Consider the following 21,419-nt stretch of genomic DNA (forward strand, 5'->3'; position numbering starts at 1 on the left):
CATGAATTCGAAAAATAAGTTTATTTTGAATTTTAATAAACTAAACGTTCACCAAAAAACTTTAGTGAGAAAAATCGAAAAAACGAACTACAAATATATTAACGCCAAACATTCGGTAGAATTTATAGAATATTGTAAAAATTATGGTCTATTACCAACATATATATATATATATATATATATATATATATATATATATATATATATATATGTATATGTATATAAATTATGTGTGTATATATATATATATAAATTATATGTGTGTGTATGTGTGTGTGTGTGTGTGTAACAAGAGACATTGAAGCATTGATGTTTTTTAAGTGACAGACAATGTGTGGAATTAAATTCAAGCAACCAATACGACAAAAAAATAAGATCCTCAAACATTTTAAATAAGAATGTTTATGAAAATAATAGCTGTAGTAGAAAAATCATTATATAATAATTAACAAAAACCAAATTGAAATACCATAGTGCTTCTAAATAAAACTTGAAATAATTCATTAAATAAAATCAATAAAAAAAAAACTTATTAAAAATATCGCAAAAGAGCTACTTACTGGCATTCTAAAATATGATTGAAATTTCCTCAAGGCAACATCTATCTGCATGTTTGTCAAATCAATCTCCTCAGCAAAACATCTGTGACCATCAATTTTTATTAATATGCTAAATTTTATCCATTAAATAAGAGATAATTTCATTATTTACAACCTAATAATATTCACAAATATGAATAAAATCTTTTTAATATGAATAATCCACATCATTGCTTTGTTGCATCATTCGTAGCTTGCCAAGCAGAAACGTTTTTATACACAAAAATTACCTATAGGTGATTTTTCTGTATAAATCAGCAAGAAATTTCAATAAATTTTAATAAGTAAACATTTTAATGACTAAAAACTGCTAAAAGCCATTCTAATCTATAAATTTATAACGAACAAACAGCAGCAAATTAACCTAACGTTAAAAAGGCAGGAGTAGAGGTAGAAAGTAAAAAATTGAGAGACAAAACTCATCACACTTCTAAAGATTTTAACACAATTTTCAGATGTTTGAAATGTTTAAAATAATTTAGAATTACTTGAACATGATTATTCTAAAAATGTATGAAACATTTGCACCACATCAGAATGTTACATTAAAAAAATTTTTCATTTGAATATTTTCCAGTTTTTTGTTTGTATGCAAATCGATTAACTTTGAATGATCAAAATTCAACTTTTTGCAAATCGATTAACTTTAAATGATCAAAATTCAACTTTTAAAGTAAAAATATAAATTAAAGTGCATAAATAACATGATATTACAAATGAATGGAAACATTTAATATATGATAACGCTTGTGTTTTGTAGACAACAGTGCCACAGAATTCAAACATCAATAAAATGGTAAAATAATAATTTAAATAACTCTAAAATGAATAAACACTGGGTGGTAAAATATCTGTTTATAAGTTAAATTAAACTAATTTTCAATCACCAATAATCAAAAAAAATATGACCAATAATCAATATTTTATTATTTGTTATGAATAAACAAATTTAAGGCCTATTTAAATTAAGTCAAACCTATTCCAACGTTCAAACTGAAATGGATTTTAACTTTGTTTTTTGTGGCATAGGAACATTCAGTTTCTGCCCTTCATTAAACTATTTTGCTTAATGACCAAAATTCTCACATAAGAGCATCCAATTAAAAAGATAACTAAAAATGGCAAAGTATAAAAAAGAAACCTTAAGACTTCCATGTTGAACTGTTTTTGAAGGTTGCCCAAGTATTCGCCAATCATTTGTTTGCTGAGACCTTTGCGAGCAATCAGGAAACGAGCTACAGCACTTGGTCGATTATCCAGGAAATGTCTTTCTATAAGGTAACATATCCCTTTTTCGGGTTTCCTGTGTTAAACCAAATTATAAAATAATGAAAAATGAAACAAGAACAACTCAAGAACAAGAAAGTGAAAAGAAATGAAGAAAATTTCATGATAGAAAAAAATATGAAAAATGTAGATAAAAAGTACACAACTGGATAATAAAACTAATAAAACTAATAAAACTCACAGAATATATACTGAAGCAATAAAACTCAAATTAGGAAAGCTATCACAGGATTCAGAGGAACAAGCCGTTATTTTAACATTTTAAAAATCTTTTCAATGCAGAACAAGAAGTCGCACTCAAACTTTACCTAATATGCTTTCACAAGACAGCAAAATTGTTAGCAACCTATTTACCAGTCAATCATGTGGATAAACATGATCTGCCAATAACAATTTCTGTTAAACAGCAAATACAGAAATCAGCCTGATTAAACCTATTTCCAACCAAGAATTCAATTCTTTACAACCAAATCTTAATATATAGCTTATCCTGCATAAAATGCATCAAAGTTGAATTTAATAAAAAGTATATAGCTCAAATCCATCAGACTAGCTATTTTTTTATAAGAAACAATTTTTGGACTATGGCAATTCATTATGTACTCAACTGTATGCACAACAATAGAAGCTGGCAAAATAAGTAAAATTATATTTAAAATTAAAACACAATTAGAAGAAAAATTCATAAATAAACAAATAACAATGAATTAAAAATCACCAACTTATTAAACAGATTTAATCCAATCCTGTAAGTCCTCTTCCTTTGTTTGTCAGACAACCTTAGTTTATTGGTGTTTGTATTAACAAAATTACTGCTGGCATTAATGTTGTCAAAGTTGTTTAGATTGTACTGAGTCGTTACATCTGGTTTGTTCAGAGAAAAAGAGGATACCAATTGATTTGTCAACAACAATTCATTCATAGGTGGTGTGTTGTTTAGTTGCAACAAATTTGGAACAATTTGGTTTTCCTGACTGTGCAGTAATTCCTCTTTACCTCCTTCAATCTTTCTCTTCCAAACAGGTGAATTGAATGATATGCAATTATCAGACATATTGGCACAATTAACTATAGCAGGGTCGATAATTTCACTAGCCATATGTTTTAAAATGCTGCAATTTCTCATGTTTAAATTATAAATTTCATCAACTGAGTTTTGAGGTTGTGAAAGATGTTGATGCTGTGTTTTAGAGTGAGCATAACCATAAACTTCTGGAGTTCCAGCACTTACTAAGTCATCAATTTTTGCAGGTTCTTCTGATCCATGGTCAGACTGGACAAATGAGTTCTCGAACATATCATCTTCCATTGCCTCATCCAAGTTAGGTAGCTCAGCAATCATCTCATTGTCATATTCTGCATTGGAATCCACATTAATGGAATCTTGAGAGTGAATTGTTGTAAATACGGAAGGATGTGGGCAGTTAAAAGCTGACAGTTGATTACTGTATTTACAAGAATGGTACCTTGGATCTGAACTATCTGAGTCAGAATGATCAGACTGGTGCATCACCATCATGTGATGTTGATGCTGGCTAGCTTGGTATTGATTAGATAGAGGAGGTGGCGCTTTTATATCTTGCAGATTTTCTGGCTTTCTTAATTTCATGTGATCATCTATTGACTCCTGGATGGAAGCCATGACAGGTATGGCAAAAGTTTTCTCTTCTCTTCTTACAATCCTCTCTTCTGATATAGTTGTGGTGATTGCCATATTTCTAAACCTGTGAGGAATTTTTCTGTTGAACTCATCAACCGAGGCATTAGCTGAATCATTAATCTGGCAAACACTTTGCGCTCTCAACGGATCAATAAATGTCATAGATGGGAAATCTGAAAGAGCAGAAACACTGGGTGCCGCATCCATCCAGATTGTTTTGCTTCTGCCAGCTTCATTGAATCTCCTTGAAAGCCTTCTTCTGTCAACTTCTTGTCTCAACTTTGCAAAATTTTTATCTAGGGAATATCTTCTATATGCCTGTTGTATAATTCTGGCAGCTCTACTGGCTCGAGCTTCTCCCCCATATTTGCGTTTCAACATTTCCAACTGTTTGGCCTGAAGGTCTTGCGAAAGTTCGTAATCGTATGCCGAGTCTCTTGACCGTTTCAATTTGTCGCCTTCATCGATCGGTCGTTTTTGCATCAGTCTATGAGGGTGGTGATGGTGGTGATAAAACTGTTGTTGACGATAAGCATAAGTTAGGGGAGTTGATTGCAAAGATATTTGTGCATGCAGTTGTTTATGAAGCAGTGGTTGTTGATGATACTGAGCAGAGTTTGAGACATGAGTTTTTGAATGGCAGTTACATCCCGTTGGCTTCTGTTGATGCTCTTGCTGAGGATACTGATAATGATAACAATGAGTATTGCCTTGTCCATAATTATTCTGATACTTTAGATGATTCGTACAATTAATTATTTGAGAAGTTTGATAAAAATTATTAACGTTGAAATTGTTAACATTGCTATGAGCTTTCAGATGTTGCCCTGCCGGAGCACTGATCGGCTTGAATGCAGAATTTGGGTGGCAATGTAGGAATTCATGTACTGCTTGCTGGTAAGGATTTTGGTAAAAACAACGACAATGCACTGGCTGTATATTTTGTTGTATATACTTCTGATGTTGTTGTAATTGCTGCTGCTGTTTTTTTGAAATTTGCAAATCTTGCCAGTTGGCACGACAAGACTGTGATGCTGACTGATGATGGCAGTCAACAACACAATAACTTTTGTTACAACACTGCTGTTGCTGAGGAAGTTGTTGTTGAAAATGTTGTTGCTGCTGCATTTGTTGTTTATTTTGTTGAATAGCAGTATGTAGCTTGGAAGATAATTTTGAAGGGTGCTGAGATGAAGGAAACATTGTTCAGTGCTTCCCACCACCGTTTAGCAATTATCTTGAATTAAAATTATATTAAATAAATAAATCTCTTTTTTAAATTAAAAAAATCAAATTAATCACATAAATAAGTTTTTATCATTATTGAAAACATAAATTATAATGACAATTGTTAAAAATGTTTAAATTTAGCAATATCATTATAGTATTATGCATATTATCATTGTTTTAGTTAGGTCATCAGAACCTGTAGAGGAGCCAGAGAAAAATTTCTATAAAACCAAAGTTTGAAAAATCTTATTTAAAATATAAATAAAATAGATTTTTAAAACTCAATTCAGAATCAGACCAAATTTTTTTCGAACATTTGTATCATCAATAAGCTGTAATTCAAAAACTGTGCCACAAATTAGAACATTGAAAAATGCTCAATTCAATCACAACTGCATTTAAAGTAAAAGAGATGAGTTAGGACACTACCTAACCATCAACTTCAAATCTTCTAACAACACCAAACTTAATCCTGTACTGGGTTGTATGAATGCTCATGACCAGCTTTGGTACACAAAAAGTAAAGACTCTAGTGGAAAAAACTGAAAAAACATAGCTACTGAAATTGACAACTCAAACTACCAGCTAATGGTCAACCTAATTCACCTTGTCTGATATATTTATCACCGTTGATTGACATCTTGATCACTAACATAGAATGAATCATCATCTGACAAATACATACTAATGTCTTTATTTAGATATAGATGCTAAAACACAATTTTATTCATAACATTTAATTTATAAATATGATTTAAGAAAGCTTTCACCAAACAAGACAATGGACCTGTAGAGTCCATCATTTTGGTAGCAATCAATGAAAAGATGCCCAATCAACTTTTCCACCTACTCTACTTGGATAAAATACTCAACAATTTGTGGCTTAGATGTGGTCTATTCAGTGTGCAAATTGCCTGGTCTAGATGCACATTCAATTTTCTAACCTATCTCATTAAAAACACCTCAAAGCAGTTTTTTCATATTGTTAGTTCAGCTACATATATTTTACAGAAAAACCATATTAATAGCAACTAACTTCAATGAAAATTCTCTTTATTCCTCTTTTAAAAGTTAAAAAAAAGTGGTTTTTACAATTTGTTCACTTCACTACATCTATTCTACTAAATATAAATAAAGAAAATATTTTGAATATTTCTAACTGATCTGTCAGCAACAAATTTTATTTTATGATACAATTTATTAAAGTTTAAATTGGTTTTTGTTATGATTATTAAAGTTTAAATTGGTTTTTTTTATGATTATTAAAGTTTAAATTGGTTTTTGTTATGATTATTTTATTAGACCACTGAACACATATAAAATATAATTTGTTTTGTAGCCACTAGTAGTCAGAGAGACAGAACAGACTAAAAAATTACAACTCATAAAAAATTAAATGAAAATAGATAAATAATATTTATTTATAAAAATTGTACTTAAAACAGTAGAATTGACAAAAAAATTATTTGAAAAACCAAAAATGATCACTCACATATAAAAAGTAAATTTTTAAAAAATTAATTTACAATAATTCAAATTTTAAATTTTGTTAAATTAAATATTTCTAAAAAATTAAAACTATTAATAACTAAATTTTTAAAAGTATTAAAACTTTATTTAATTGTTTACTTTAATATTAATTAAAATTAAAAGTTACCAACCTTTTTGATGATTTATTAATTATTTAATTATCTATGGCGGCTAGTTGACTCTGTTGCTAACTTAATATTAAATTATTCATAATATTTCAGGTTTCTGCCATCAAATTTCTCAAATTACAATTTACAAATCCTAATTGAAAATGAAACAAATCAAATTGTATTGCAGTATCATGGCGTGCTGACTACTTACTCTACCTTCCACTACAAATCACAGTACAATACTAAACTAATTGCTAAATAGATATTCGGAATTTAAAAAATTACAAGACTTTCTTTCTTTTTATATTTCATTGATTTATTAACAACATCCTTTGGTTAAATATTTAACAAAATTTGCCCGTCTCGTAACAGAATGTTATCATCAGATGTTGTTAGCGTTGTTGTCAGTGCGTGCGTGACTGGGGAGGGGAGGGGAGAGGCGGTGCTTATTTGTGCGATGATGTGTTGCCCTGTACTCTACAGCCAGCTTCTCGTTTTAAAATCGATAGATGATGACAGTTTTGCATGTTTTGCTTCAAAACTGTTAAAACATGATTTTGTCAACCGCCATTAGTAAATAACGTTAAAATCCCAAACATCAATTCAGCAGATGTCAATTCATCAATTAGTGACATAAGATGATATTTTGTGAAATCTGTACGTAGATGCCAGCAGCAAGACAGCACTTATTTTATTTTTTTTATTTCACAAAAGATTTATTTCTTTGGTTATTTTTTAGCTCCTAAAATGTTAAGTTGTTAAAAAATAAGTAAAATGAACGGAATTTCAACTAAAACTTTACAAATTTATTTTATTTTAAAAATTTTATATCTAAATTAAGTATATTATGAAGATTATATATTATTACCGGCAAATAATATACCATGGACTTTTAGTTTAGGAACTGAAATATAGTACTTGAACTTGATGTTGACCCGAGAGCATTTTAGTTATTATATTATTTTGTATATAATAACTCATATATATATATATATATATATATATATATATATATGAGTATATATATATATATATATATATATATATATATATATAATTATTAATGAAACATTTATAAGCGCTAATTAAAATCAAAAAGTTCTAAAAAGCGCTATCTATAATCAAACAAAGTCAAAAAAGAAAAAAGTAAAAAGAAAAAAGCATGGACAAACATATATATATATATATATATATATATATATATATATTCATATATATATATATATTCATATATATATATTTTCATATATATATATATATTCATAAATACATATTTATATATATATATATATTTTATATACATTATATATATATACATTATATATATATATATATATCATATATAGCAATCATATTTTGTATGTATGTGTGTGTGCGTGGGTGAGTGTGTGTGTCAGGTGTGTGTTGGGTGTGTTTTTGTTTGTATGTATCATAGTCACCTTTTCTTGAACAACATTTATTTACATTTATTATTTACTAGAACAAGAATTTCCTATCATTTGGCCAACTTATCATGTGTATACGGTTTTCATATGTTTCCATAAATGATATTTTTAATGTGTAATTGTAGTAAATATACTTCATATTTAAATCATTATGAATTTTTATAGGTATGTATGTATCTGTGTATTCAGGCAGCGTGTTTTAGGAATATGAATTATGTTGGGCTTGGTTGGGTCTGCCGGGTTATTAACAATCTGGGAGATTCGATCAGGTTTGACGAAATATGTATGTGTGTGTATGTGTGTGTGTGTGTGTGTGTGTTTGAGGGTGGGTATAGGTGCGTGAGTGCGTGTGTGTGTGTTTGTGTGTGTGCGGGAGTGCTTGCGTGAGAGTGTGTGTGGGTAAGTGTGCGTGTGTGTGTTTGGGTGAGTGTGCGTGTTTATGTGTGTGTGAGTGTGCGTGTGTCTGTGTGTGTGCGTGTGTGCATGTGTATGTGTAGATATGTGTATATATGTATATAAATATTGTATTCTAGGAGCGTTAACCAGGGTACAGCGGGGGTGTATGTGGAGGGGCACATATCTATGTGTAAGATGTCCATTCACTCGGCTGTTCCCTGAGACATGTGGCCACGCCCTATATGTGTATGGTGTGTGGCCATATTTGTTTATGTGTCTATTTATTTGAGTGTGAAACTGAGCATATGTTTGGTTTCCAGATCATTTCATTTCATTGATTCTGTTTCTTCAGTTCTGTATAACAGTATTGTGATATGAATTGTAGTATGGTGCGTGTTTGTAAGTATGTGTGAGCGTGAGTTTATGTGTATGTATTTCATGATATTTCTGTTACATCTATAGTTAGAAATTTTAGTTAAGGGTGGCCTATCCACAAGTTTATCTTTTTTGGTCATCCTTCAAAAATAAATAAATAAATATATATTTCACACACACACACACATATATATATATATATATATATATTTCATATATAAATAAATAAATAAATGTATATATGTTGGTAATAGACCATAATTTTTACAATATTCTATAAATTCTACCGAATGTTTGGCGTTAATATGTTTGTAGTTCGATTTTCGATTTTTCTCACTAAAGTTTTTTGGTGAACGTTTAGTTTATTAAAATTCAAAACTTCAAATATATATATATATATATATATATATATATATATATATATATATATATATATATATATATATATATATATATATTCATTCATTCATTCAATGATCCTCTGTAATCCCTTAAGGGACCGTTGAGGCCGATGGTATTCTTCTATCTCTCCAAAATCCTTTTCTTTCCCTTGCCATCTTCATTGAGCTCAATGTTCCAACCCCCGTCCATTCCGTGATATCATCCATCCACATCCTCACAGGTCTTCCAACTTTTTTCTTTCAGTCCCTCTTTCTCATCAGTACTTTTTTGATCAGTCTGTCGTCTGTCATTCTGCAGATGTGCCCAAAGATACCCAGCTTTCTTTCCTTAACACTTTCATACACAGTTTTTTGTCTTCCAAGTTGTTTTCTTATGGCATCATTTTTCTATCTTTTGTCTCCAACTGATTCCCAGCAACTTTCTATAACAATGCATCTCGAATGCTTCCAGTTTGTCTTTGTCTCTTTTCTTCAACGTCCAAGCCTCACATGCATACATCAATGTAGAAAACACACACGCTTCTACGATCTTTACCTTTGTTTTTGTAGATACATTAACGTTTTTCAATATTACTTTCAAAGATGCAAACATTCCTCTCGCGATTGCTATTCTTCTATCAATTCCTTTCGAACAATTATTGTCATCAGTTATGAGGCTGCCCAGATATATAAATTGGTTCACTTGTTCGAGCTTTTCTGCTCCTATCTGGAATTCATCATTGTTTCCACCTGCTTCCGAAATCATTATCTTTGTTTTACTGCTGTTGATGTGTAGTCCATGGTTTCTTCCACCATCGTACGTCAACTCGATCAGTTTCTGTAGACCCTCTGCACTAGATGCTAGCAGATCTATATCATCTGCAAACCTGAGGTCCCTTATCACTCTGCCTCCAATGTCGATTCCCTCAATATCTGCATTTTCCATTTTTTCCATGGCTCTTTCCAACAGTGCTAAGAACAGTAATTGTGATATTGGATCTCCTTGTCTACTTCCTATGTTCGCTTTGATTCAGTCTTCCAGCTCTGTACTTACTTTTACCGCCATTGTTGACTCCTCATAAAGCCCTTTCAGCACCCTTACCATTTTTGTTGACACTCCCATACTTTCCAAAGCTGCCCACAAACCTTCGTGCCAGACTGAATCAAACGCCTTCTTAAAATCCACAAAACAATGAAAAGTTGTTTGACCTCTGCTTCCTGCATCTTCCAACAATAGTCTCAACATCAGGATTTGCTGGACTGTACTTCTGTCCTTTCTGAAACCTGCCTGCTCCTCTTCTAAATGCTGCTCTATGTCTTTCTCCTATCGTTCTTTCAAGATCGTCAGCATGATCTTGCACATATGAGGGATCAGTGCTATTGATCTGTAGTTGTTACCTGCCTGCTCCTCTCCTAAATGCTGTTCTATGTCTTTCTCCAATCGTTCTTTCAAGATCGTCAGCATGATCTTGCACATATGAGGGATCAGTGCTATTGATCTGTAGTTGTTGCAGTCTTTCAGGTCTCCTTTTTTTGGCAACATGATCAAGATTGATTTACACCAATCTTCTGGCCATTTTCCACAGTCCCAGATTTCTTGGCAGATTTTGTGAATCTCATTACATACAAATGGTCCTCCCGCTTTGATCAGCTCTATGGGAATTCCGTCTTTCCCTGTGCTCTTGTTGTTCCTCATTTTCTTCATTGCTTTTATTACTTCCTCCAATGTTATTTCCGTTTTTTCCTCATTGACTACTTTTCTTTCTTTTAAAGCCTGTAACACCCCCTTTGTATACGTTTTTTTTATCTGTGAACAGGTCCTTGATATATTCCGACCTTTGTTGGCCTTCAATTAGAACATTTCCATCCTTGTCTTTAATAATTCTTGACGTATTTTTCAGTTTTCCTTTTAACTGTCTGACTAGCTGATACGCCTCTCTTGTTTTGTTTTGTCCAACTAGTGCTTCTACCCTTTCGCATCTATCGTTTATCCATCTTCTTTTATCTGCTCTGGCACTTTTCTTTATTTTGCAACACAGTTGTTTATATTTCATCTCATTTTCGTTGTTTTGTTTTTTGTTGCTTTCAACTGTCTTCTTTCCTCTACGAGTTTCCAAGTTTCATCACTTATCCAGGGTTTTATTATGTTTTTCCCTACTTCGCATTTTTCGGCTGCAGTCTTAAGCACTTTCTCCAAGTTACTGACTCTTGTTTTCATATCGTACTTTGTTTTTGTATCCAATTTGTTTTCTATTATATTTCTGATGTCTTTCAACTTCTCTTTTATCATTTCTGTGCTATATTTCACTCTTTTGATATTTTCGCCTTACTTTAGTCTCTTCGTTATTTTCATCTTGACGTTGCATAACACTAGACGATGATCTGATCCAATCTCTGCACTTGGAAAAGCACGGCACTGAGTAACAAATTTCATCCATTTCTGTTCTATCAAAATCAAATCTATCATGTTCGTTGTTTTTCTATCTGGTGATTCCCATGTCCATTTTTTTGTATTTTGTGTTTTTGTATTTGTTATAAACATTTTTTGGTCCTTTGCAAATTCCAGCAGTCTTTCTCCTCTATTATTTCTGTTTCCTATACCGTATTTTCCCATGACTTCTTCAAAACCAATATTGTCTCTTCCGATCTTTGCGTTCCAATCTCCGGTGATTATCTTAACATCTTTCTTTGGCAGTATATTCAATGTTTGCTCCAGTTGATCGTAGAATGCCTCGATATATATATATATATATATTCATATATATATATATATATATATATATATATATATTTAATTTTCAAAGTCTTATTCATAATCAACAACATATTAAATAAGTGAATAAAAGTTATGAAGTTGAATATGCGGAGACCGAATAAGACTGTATGTCTTGTGGTGGCCACCGCGGTTAGATATATGAATAGTTAATGAAATAAAATAAGGAAAATAACTGAAGCAAAAAGATAAATAAGTAAATGTTCGCTCAGTACATATATAAACACATAAATGTTTAACCATTCATAAAGACCATTCATCCGCATCCTTTGTTCTAACGTATTCTTAATATAGTATTAGTAGTGGAGTCGAGATCCAGTGTCAATAAAAAAGCACGGTATTTTGACTTGAAATGTTGTAAGTTTATGATGGCTCTTAGATGAGGAGGTACAAGTTCTGTCCAAATTTTAGGACCTGTTATTTTTATGCTTGTCTGGATTAATTTGAGGCGAGTTTTGTAGATATAGAAGAGGGGGTGTGTCTAGTGGTTGTAGATTGGATGGAGTTACTTAATGTGTAGAAGTTGATAAAGTGAGGTGGGAGAAAATTGTTGATAAATTTAAAAACGAATAAAGCAGAGTAGTAAAGGTAGATGAAATTAAGTGGTAAAATTTGTTTTGCTAGGAAGAAGGATTTAGTATGAGAATCGGGTTTGAGGTTAAAAATTAAACGTATTAATCGTTTTTGGGAGAGTATTAAGTTATTAAGGTGGCTTTTTGGACTATTTCCCCATAGTGTGATGCAGTAGGTTAGATAAGGGTAGATGAATGTGTAATAAAGCGTGTGTAGAGCAGAAAGAGAGAGTTTATATTTGATTTTGTAGAAGATGCCTGTGAGTTAGTTGATTTTGTCTGAGGTAGTTTTTTAGTGAGAATTCCATGAAAGATTTTCTGTGATGGTGATTCCAAGGAATTTGGTTGATAGGGTGCGGTTTATAGGAACGCCGTTAATTAATAGGTTTAGGTTAGGAGCTTGGTTGGTGAGTATTTTTGGGCCAAAAATAATGTATGCACATTTCGAATAATTTATGATTAGTTTGTTTTTGGATACCCAGTTAGAGTATTTTTGGAGTTCAAGATTGATAAGTTCAGAGCAATCTGGTAGGTTGTTGGAAGTGAAAAGAAGGTTGGTGTCGTCTGCGAACAGTACGCATTTGGTTGAGGGCGAAACGTTGCAGAGGTCATTTAAGTAGATTGAAAATAGAAGGGGTCCTAGTATGGATCCTTGTGGTACGCCGTGATGAATAGGAGCGTGCTTTGAATTGATGTTGGCCGTGGAAACATATTGTGTCCGTGATGAAAGATAGCTTCTCAATAGCTTCTCATCCAGTTGTGAGCTGTGCCTCTTACTCCGTAATGATGTAGTTTGGATAGGAGTATTTTGTGATCGATGACATCGAAGGCTTTGGATAAGTTCAGAAAAATGCCAATAAAAAGATTTTTGTTGTTCATTTCATTTAGTATAAGCTGAATGAAGTTAAGAATGGCAAGCTCAGTTGAGTGGTTGGGTCTGAATCCGTATTGGTTGTTGCAGATAGTATTGTTGGAGCAGAAGAAATTAGAGACTCTTTTAAAGAAAAGTTTTTCAAGAATTTTTGTCAGCGGGGAACGAATGGAGATGGGTCTGTAGTTGTTATTGTCATCTTTGTTTCCTTTCTTGAATACTGGTATGATTTTAGATATTTTAAATGAGTCAGGAAAGATTCCAGTGCTTAGTGATAAGTTGAAGATATGATTAGGTAGTGATATGATAGAGAAAATTATGCTTTTGATAATATATATATATATATATATATGTGTTATTATATGACCACCTGCAATCATATTGTATCGTATCGCTAAACTTGTACGGCGGATCTCATGAGATTTTTTTTAGATGCTTTGTGAAGTCGCTACGACTGATGTTGGTGAAATTCTTCAGATCAGCAGGTAATGTGGCGGCGTGATGACTCAATGGTTAAAAGCGCCTGGTCTTGCTATTGCAATGACTGGGTTCTAATACAAAGATATCCCCGCCTATCATATGCAATGTGTATTATGCGTGGTTTGCACGCGTATTCATATACGCTGTGTGTTTGTCGTTGAAACCTCTGAAAAAAAACGCAAGAGAGAGAAAGAGAAAAAGAGAGAGAGAGAGTAACCTTTAACGCGTTCCAAGTTTGGGCAGCTGAGACAGAAAATCTTTTTTTCCGAAAATATAAAGATTCAAATTTTAGAACTACGAGTTTACCGTGGTTGGATGATCGACGTCGAGTTTCTGAGACAGGTTGGATTTTTTTCATCAGGTTGGTTAGAGCATCTCCGGTCAAACAATCTTTTACAAATAAATTCATCTGCTTTTTATGTGTACTCAATGTAAGAAAATATAAAAAACCTTAGAGCTCTCGCGAATTCGACTTAATCGTCTCCAGAAGTACAATGTATATTTTGTAGATTTAGCATAAGGGAATTTTAAACTGAAATTGCCCTATCGTATCTGTCCCACTAGCGAAACAAGAGATGCAATGACCTTGTGCATTCATTATAATTGACGCACGGAGACTACGGAAGGTGATCATTTTACATTGTAAAAATAATTTAATATCGTAATTGCATCTAGGTCAACGTTCAAAACAAACGCTTAATTTCATTTTCTATATGTAATTTAATGTTTAGTATGCTCTTATCTTTAATCATTTGCTAGCAGAATTGGGTTTGAAAATTTAATGTTTTTCATTTCATCATATTAAATCATTTCTCAATCTGCCACTATCAGCATTAACAACATTTTATTATTGTAAGAAGGGACGGGCCATGAAACGGTTTACAGACCAAATTTAATACTTACCTACAGATTTCAGAACTAAATTTTTTTGTAGTTGCCTCTCAGAACCATCTGCAAGCAAAATTTAATATGGAGATCTATTATATAAATAAAATATATAATAAAAACACTTTTAACTGGAATGGGTTGTGACGCATCGATCACACTGTAAACCTAAAACAGCTCAGTAATACTTGTCAAAAGCGAAATAAACAAACTAGAAAAGGTTACTTGAACTTGAACTGCTTGTGGGGTTTTGGGCTAACCAACACCACTTTAAAAACAAATTTGTAAGTTGAACTAAACAAATTTTACCGACTCAGTCGTCGCCCAGAATCATAAATTCCGTGGCTGCAGTTAATCAATCTCAACTGTTGTTGAAAATTGGGCTAAAAGTCATACAAAAAATTGCCAATATTGAGTCTTATAATGTTAGAACAATCAGCAACACAACTTGCTCAACACTAGTCAAGATTGACTACATCTACATCCACATCATGGCAGTCCAGGAACATTGCTTGAACATAAAAGTCTACCAACTTCGTCAAGCCTAAAGAATGAACATTAATTAACACCAACTCAACACACAAAAGTCATTGAGCGGCATTATTATATAAAAAAAGAGTTGAAAACCAGGCTCTCAGTCTTCAATTTGTTTTAAATATTAAAAGATTTATTGTGTTAAATCTAGACAAAAATCTAAGGTTGTACGTCAATTCCGCTACGCAAACCAAAATGGCAGTGCCAGCAAAAAAAACAAAATCTATATCGATTTATTTTAATTCGATCTATTCCTGCTGCTATAACATAATCAAATTAACAACTGGTAACTTCAATGCTCTTCTTGGAAAGAACATTCACAAAATTTCACCTACCGGGTATTATAAGAAAAACTTATGGAATTTGCCAAAACCCTAGTCCCAACTCGCACATTCGCAATTTCTAAACAGGTTATCAAGATTGAAAATGTACTGCGGCCCAAAGAAAAACCATAAGTCTCATTCGTTAATTTTAAATTTTAACTGAAAGTGGAAAAAAACCAAAAAAGACAAAATAAAAATCTAATATTGACAAAATCATTTCTTTGCTCTTAATAAAATAGAACTTGATAACACAATTGATATCGATGTTTAAAAACATTACAGTACATTATGTCAGGCAGTAAAAGGAAAGAACTGAAAACAGATAAATGATAAACCCCTAAGTTGAGTGAAAAGAAACTTGAATGTTCTTGACAAGCAAAGCGATAATTTAGGAAAATCTTTATTACTGCTTTTTAGTAAACAAGATTAAATTTTAATGAAAATGAATTCAAAAGCAAATATCAACAAACTAGTTAAGAAGGTTACCTTGAACAATCAACTCGTCGATTTCTATGAAAAGCGTTAATACTGACCCACTTAAAAATCTAAAAATCGTCAACGTTACCAGAGTCAAATTATATGCAACATTAGGTAATTTGATGGCTTCATCCTAGTTAATGACAAACTTCTGAGGTATCTGCTAAATGTTAATTGTAGCTACAATTTGCATCAAAATTCGTATGTAGGTGCCAATCATCTGCCTCTACCTGTCATAAAATGCAGTAATTTAATACATTTTTATAAATTTTAAAATAGGTATTTAGATATTTGATTTTCGTAATTTTGGTTTTTATATTTATTTGTCCATCTTGTTTTGTGATATAAAAATCTTTCGACTATTGAACGATATTATTTTTGTTATATTATTTTGACTGTGAATAAACTGATTTACGTACTTCGAAAACGCACTTAAAGGTCGCGGCTTCACTGAAGAAAAAGATTGGTAGAATGCTCAAAAGCTTACTGATAGACGATACTTTATATACGTTGTACAAAAAATAAAAACTGTAGCGTTTTTTACGACAAATTAATATATCCTTCTTTTAAAATATAAATTCTGAAATTATACTAACGTTAATTAGAATATATGGAATCACAAAAAACATAAAATACATTATGATTAGAAAAGAAAAAAACGTATGCTACAAAAAATTCAAACCATGGCAATTAAATGAAATTTATTTGATCAAAGATCCTAAAAGTATTACGGAAAATTTTTATGTGGCATATATAACGATAATAAGGAAGATCCTATAAATATTATTATATAAGCCCATATATATTGAATCAAAATATGCATAAACCCAATTTCTTTCCGAACAACCAAATATTTAACGCTCTTGTTACGTTGTTTTTGTATATTTTGCAATGATTGGACGCTGTATGGTTTTAGGTAGCAGTAAATTTTAAACATTTAATATGAATGAGTTTTTGAATTTGTACCGCCAACGTCTGACAGTTTTAGGTGTTTTTAAAATCATTAGCAGCTAGCGAGTCAGAAAATAAATCTTATTTTTAAAAGTTTGTTTTTCTTTAACTTTTTTTTTAACTTAGCAACTATGGCTGATCGTGTCATGGATATATATATCCATGGATCGTGTACCCTACCGACCGCAGCAACTCAACAATCTCAATTCACAATGCGTAACGAAAGGAGATACCTACAGAAGAGTTGACAGCTCAGATGGCTGAAGTATATTATGTAGCTTAGTTTAACTTGTAATTAAGATATTTTAACAGCTATATCATAATGCATATTGTTATTGAAACTTGGAAAATGTTTTAACATTTTTTTTTGTAAAAAGAAATTCTCATAGCAAAAAGAACAATTAACACAATTGAATGTTGAAATTAATGATATAAATGTTTCATTAACTTGAAACAGTTAAATTTTTCATTAAAATGTTATTCAAAAGAATTCAAACATATCGGAATATTTGGTAATAATTAATTTAATTCACTTTAAATGATATAAAAAATTTTTAACGAGTCTTATATCTACAAGCTTCAGAGATTTGTTTGTAAATTAATAACAGTAATGCATATTATAAATGATCATCAGCATTACAAATTAGAAACTATCAAACGCAATGTCGTTCCCGCGACATTTGCAACCATCTACCCCCATTGCACTGAACAGGCTGAACTGGTTTGTTTCTTGTCTGCCCTTCCTGAAACAGTCGACTTCCCACTCTTTTGTTTTGAATTAGTCTGAAATTTTTATATTGCAAAAATGTTTTACCACGCTACAAAATATATTCTCCATTATATTGTGGGTTAAATATATTGTGAAATAATGTGGTTACAATATTTGGGTACAAAAATAATTTTGTGGATTAACATTCTGTTTATGAACAATCGCAACGGTTTGGTTTTAAAGCTCGTAGTTACTAAAATATAAAAATGGTCTCTAACAATGTTGAAGATAAAAAAAATACGAAGCAAACGAAATGAAGCACATTTACGACCATCATAACCATTCTCAGCCAAAAAAATTGTGCTCTGTCCATGGCACATCATGGGCCTGGTGTGCCTTTTAGCATCCATTCGTAACACATGTCCTGCTTATATTTCTCCAAAACCTGATCACCTCTGAGACATGTGTATATAGTCTAGGACTATGCTGGAGAGTTTCGGTGACAAATTACAACATGTTACTATTTAGTTGAACCATTCGGTTTTTTACCGCTGATCTTAACACAGTTCACCAAACCACTGTAGAAGCTGTTAATAACATTTTATAAATTCCTAAGACTTCTATAGTCATCTGTGTTCTTTGACTTTATATGAAGTCATGGACTTGAATGAAGTTTACAAAACATTTGTATAGTTTCTCTTTATATTCCGACCTCTTTCCCATTAACTGTCGCAAAGATAAACTTAGTTACACTTCTTGCTTTTCGGAAGTCACATTGGTTTTTTTATATTTTACCGACTTTATCTATAATTTTATTCAACATAATCTGTGTTATAACCTTACCAAATAGACTTAGTAGATTAAAACTTATTGAATTGTTAAAATCCATTTTATTTCTCTTTTTTTTTAATGGGGTTTATCATTGTTTTTTCAAGTACTTTGTGTAACCTGACTTTCCTAGAAGGGCCAGTATTCTTTAGCATTTCTTTAGAGTTGTTCACCATTTCTCATCTGCCTAAATAGCATTTTGCACTTCTTCTATAGAATATTTCATCACGATCACGATACGTCATCATCATTTATATTGTTTTCGCTATCCTTTAGTAATTTAATACGATTTCTTCTATTGCTTTCACTATTGGTTAGGTGTTTTGCGGTTGATCTTTGTTTAAATTTTGTCTTTCTCCATCTACAAGTTAATTAATTTTTGCCTGTACTTCTTCATACATTTTCCATGATGGCAAACAATTTTTTGTTGCTCTCTTATTATTCTCTTGTACAATTTTATGCATCTAATATTTTTAAATTATTGCTATATTTAATTTTGTGCTACTGAATATTGTGTATGAATTTACAGTTCTAATATTAAAAACTAAACAAACTAAATTCTTTCTTATTCAAAAAGCTGCTACTTTCATTTTTACCGCATTTGATGTGTTTAGGGTGTTTTGAACGTTAAATTGATTAATTAATCAAAGTTTTCTTACTGATCAATATTGGAAGTTACTTGTCCTATAAGTTGGTCTGAAGCAAATTCATTGGCGTTTGTGGATGTTAAAGTAATGTTGTCTGGACTTCGGGATGATCTGTTGTTGCCAGGCACTATGCAATCACAACATCTGTTAAAAATTCTTGCCAGTTAAAAATGCTATTTATTCAAAAATAGTACATTTTTACAAATTATTAAATGTAAGTCAAAGGTTTTTGTTGAACAAATTTTATTTGCTCTTAAAATAAATTACTTTTTTTATCGACGAAGTCAAAATTCAAATTTAATTTAAATCAGTTAATCAAATTAATGCTTTTTAAAAATTTCAAAGGTCATTTTTATTGATAATGAATATAACAAAACTCACCTCCGAACTACATCGATTCCTTGGTCAAAAAGTACGAAAATGATAGGATTTATGGCTGCGTTGGACCATGCGATGAACGTTAATAATTTGTAAATTTTACTCGGCTGCTGAAACTTTGGGTCTGATAACGTCAAAATGTAGAGAGGATACCAGGACAATATAAAAACGACAGTGATGATAATTAAAACTCTGCATCTTGCCAGTGTTTGTTGAAAAACTAGTTGAGCCGTCAGATGATCAGTTTCATCGACATTTCCCTGGCTTACCACGATGGAAGCTCGAACTAATGATGCTAGACGATGATTTGAATGAGTTTGAACATGTTTGTGGAAATAAATTAAATAATAAACAGTTCCTATCATTGATAATGTTGTTATAACAATCCACATTGTCTGAGCCACATAACTTTTCATCGTTCCATAAACAAAAATGCAATTTCCTATAAGGTCGTTGTAATTAAAATCTCCTCCTATTATTGTTGGACCAAGATGTATAATCAAGCTGGTAGCATAAACCATCAAAACACCAAACGCTACGCAACAAAAGTTTCCATTCTCTCCACTGCTATTGCTTGCGTTTTCTACGCCATAATTTCTCTCACTAAAAACATAAGCTTCGCAACAAACCATTGCGACAATATTGAAACCGGACGCAGTGACGACTACCACATAAGATCCTCCCAGCGCGGCACAAAACCCTGGCGCCATGTCCCACAACAAGCTGACTGCAAAAGGTACGCAGTACAAACATCTTACCGCGTCCAAAATGCAGCCGTGTATAACAAAAGCACTAGCTGATTTTCTCAAATTGCGGTTGATAAGCACACAGATGACAACGACAATATTCGATATGAGACCGATCGATGCAATGCACAGGAGAAATACTGCTTCGTTATAATTTTCTTGAGACACAGCTCTCGTTTCCACTTGTTCACTGCCATCGTGTTGTTTGTTGAATTGCGTGTCCGGTTCAACGTGAAGTGCTAAGGCTATTACATGAATGTTTGACGGTATTTCTGGTAAGTCGGAAACGGTGACGTTCATTGATTGGTGATTGACGAAACGCTAGCGTGCAGTGGCAGTGATTACTTCAAATTGCATAGACAAACGAGTCACATACATAGTTGTATTGTTGTTATTTAGTGATGAATTTAGAACGGTTTAAGCTGTTGGTTTGATGTATTCTGAAGGCACTTGCTACTTTTGTAAGTCCAAAATGTTTTGTTTGAAAGTTCCAAATCTATAATGATTTTAAATAATTATGGGAACATGACAAATAAAACAAACAAAAAAATGTTAAGACAACTCGCATTTTAACTGATTATTGTTTAAAATACAAATATTAATGATTTTTTTAATATCGTCTTAGTAGTGACACCTAATAATTGAAAATAGAACGCAACTGGCAATTTATTTATCTATTTAAAAAATAAAAAAGGTCAACGAATAAATAATAAATATGTGAGCTTTACCTCAAATTAAATCGTCAGCTTCAAATAAATTTTCGAAAAAAAGTAGCATGACATAAAAGCGTGTTCATTTGGATTTTTAAAAAAATAAGCAAATGATTCCAATTTTTCGATCAATGAGTGGTTGAGGGTTTGCTAAATAATGACGTCACCATCTGATTGAACTGGATTTCCTGTAGATGTGGGAGGCTGGTGCCAGGTGGAAGTAAAGAGTGCATTGATTCCGAATAAATTATATAGAACTTGTTTTTATTTGTTTTGTTTTACTTTTTATTGGTCTTAAACCTGTAAATTTTTTACGTTTGTTATGTTTCTGTTTCATTAAAATATTTTATAATTGTCATTTATCATTAATTTAATATTTGGTTTCAAATTTGTTTTTTCACTGTAAAATTTTTGTTTTTAAATTTTGTTTTGTTTGTTTGATTCGCTGATTTATTGGTTTTAAATACCATGCTTGTTTTACGTTATTAAAAATTTAGATTTTAGAACACAATCAAGCTTTTAA

General features: G+C 31.6%; 2 protein-coding genes across 2 annotated transcripts in view; both read right to left on the reverse strand.

The window, feature by feature from the left end:
- HELRODRAFT_109524 (hypothetical protein) overlaps positions 1 to 2,808 on the reverse strand; it is a gene marked incomplete at both ends in the record, with an annotated part of 10,454 nt that extends 7,646 nt beyond the window's left edge. The window contains 3 exons of the mRNA XM_009013817.1: positions 562 to 642; positions 1,741 to 1,902; positions 2,609 to 2,808. Coding sequence (XP_009012065.1) covers positions 562 to 642; positions 1,741 to 1,902; positions 2,609 to 2,808 — 443 coding nt within the window. The remainder of the gene's footprint in view (positions 1 to 561; positions 643 to 1,740; positions 1,903 to 2,608) is intronic.
- Positions 2,809 to 17,378: 14,570 nt separating this feature from the next.
- On the reverse strand, positions 17,379 to 20,506 carry HELRODRAFT_185325 (hypothetical protein). Its single transcript, XM_009013818.1, has 3 exons — positions 19,444 to 20,506; positions 19,075 to 19,206; positions 17,379 to 17,661 (listed from the first exon to the last, which is right to left on the reverse strand). The coding sequence occupies exons 1-3, from the start codon at positions 20,484 to 20,486 to the stop codon at positions 17,532 to 17,534; spliced, it is 1,305 nt and encodes a 434-aa protein (XP_009012066.1). The 5' UTR covers positions 20,487 to 20,506; the 3' UTR covers positions 17,379 to 17,531.
- Positions 20,507 to 21,419: the final 913 nt, after the last annotated feature.

Source organism: Helobdella robusta (genome assembly GCF_000326865.2).
Source record: "Helobdella robusta unplaced genomic scaffold HELROscaffold_12, whole genome shotgun sequence".
In the NCBI taxonomy this organism is placed as follows: Eukaryota; Metazoa; Annelida; class Clitellata; order Rhynchobdellida; family Glossiphoniidae; genus Helobdella; species Helobdella robusta.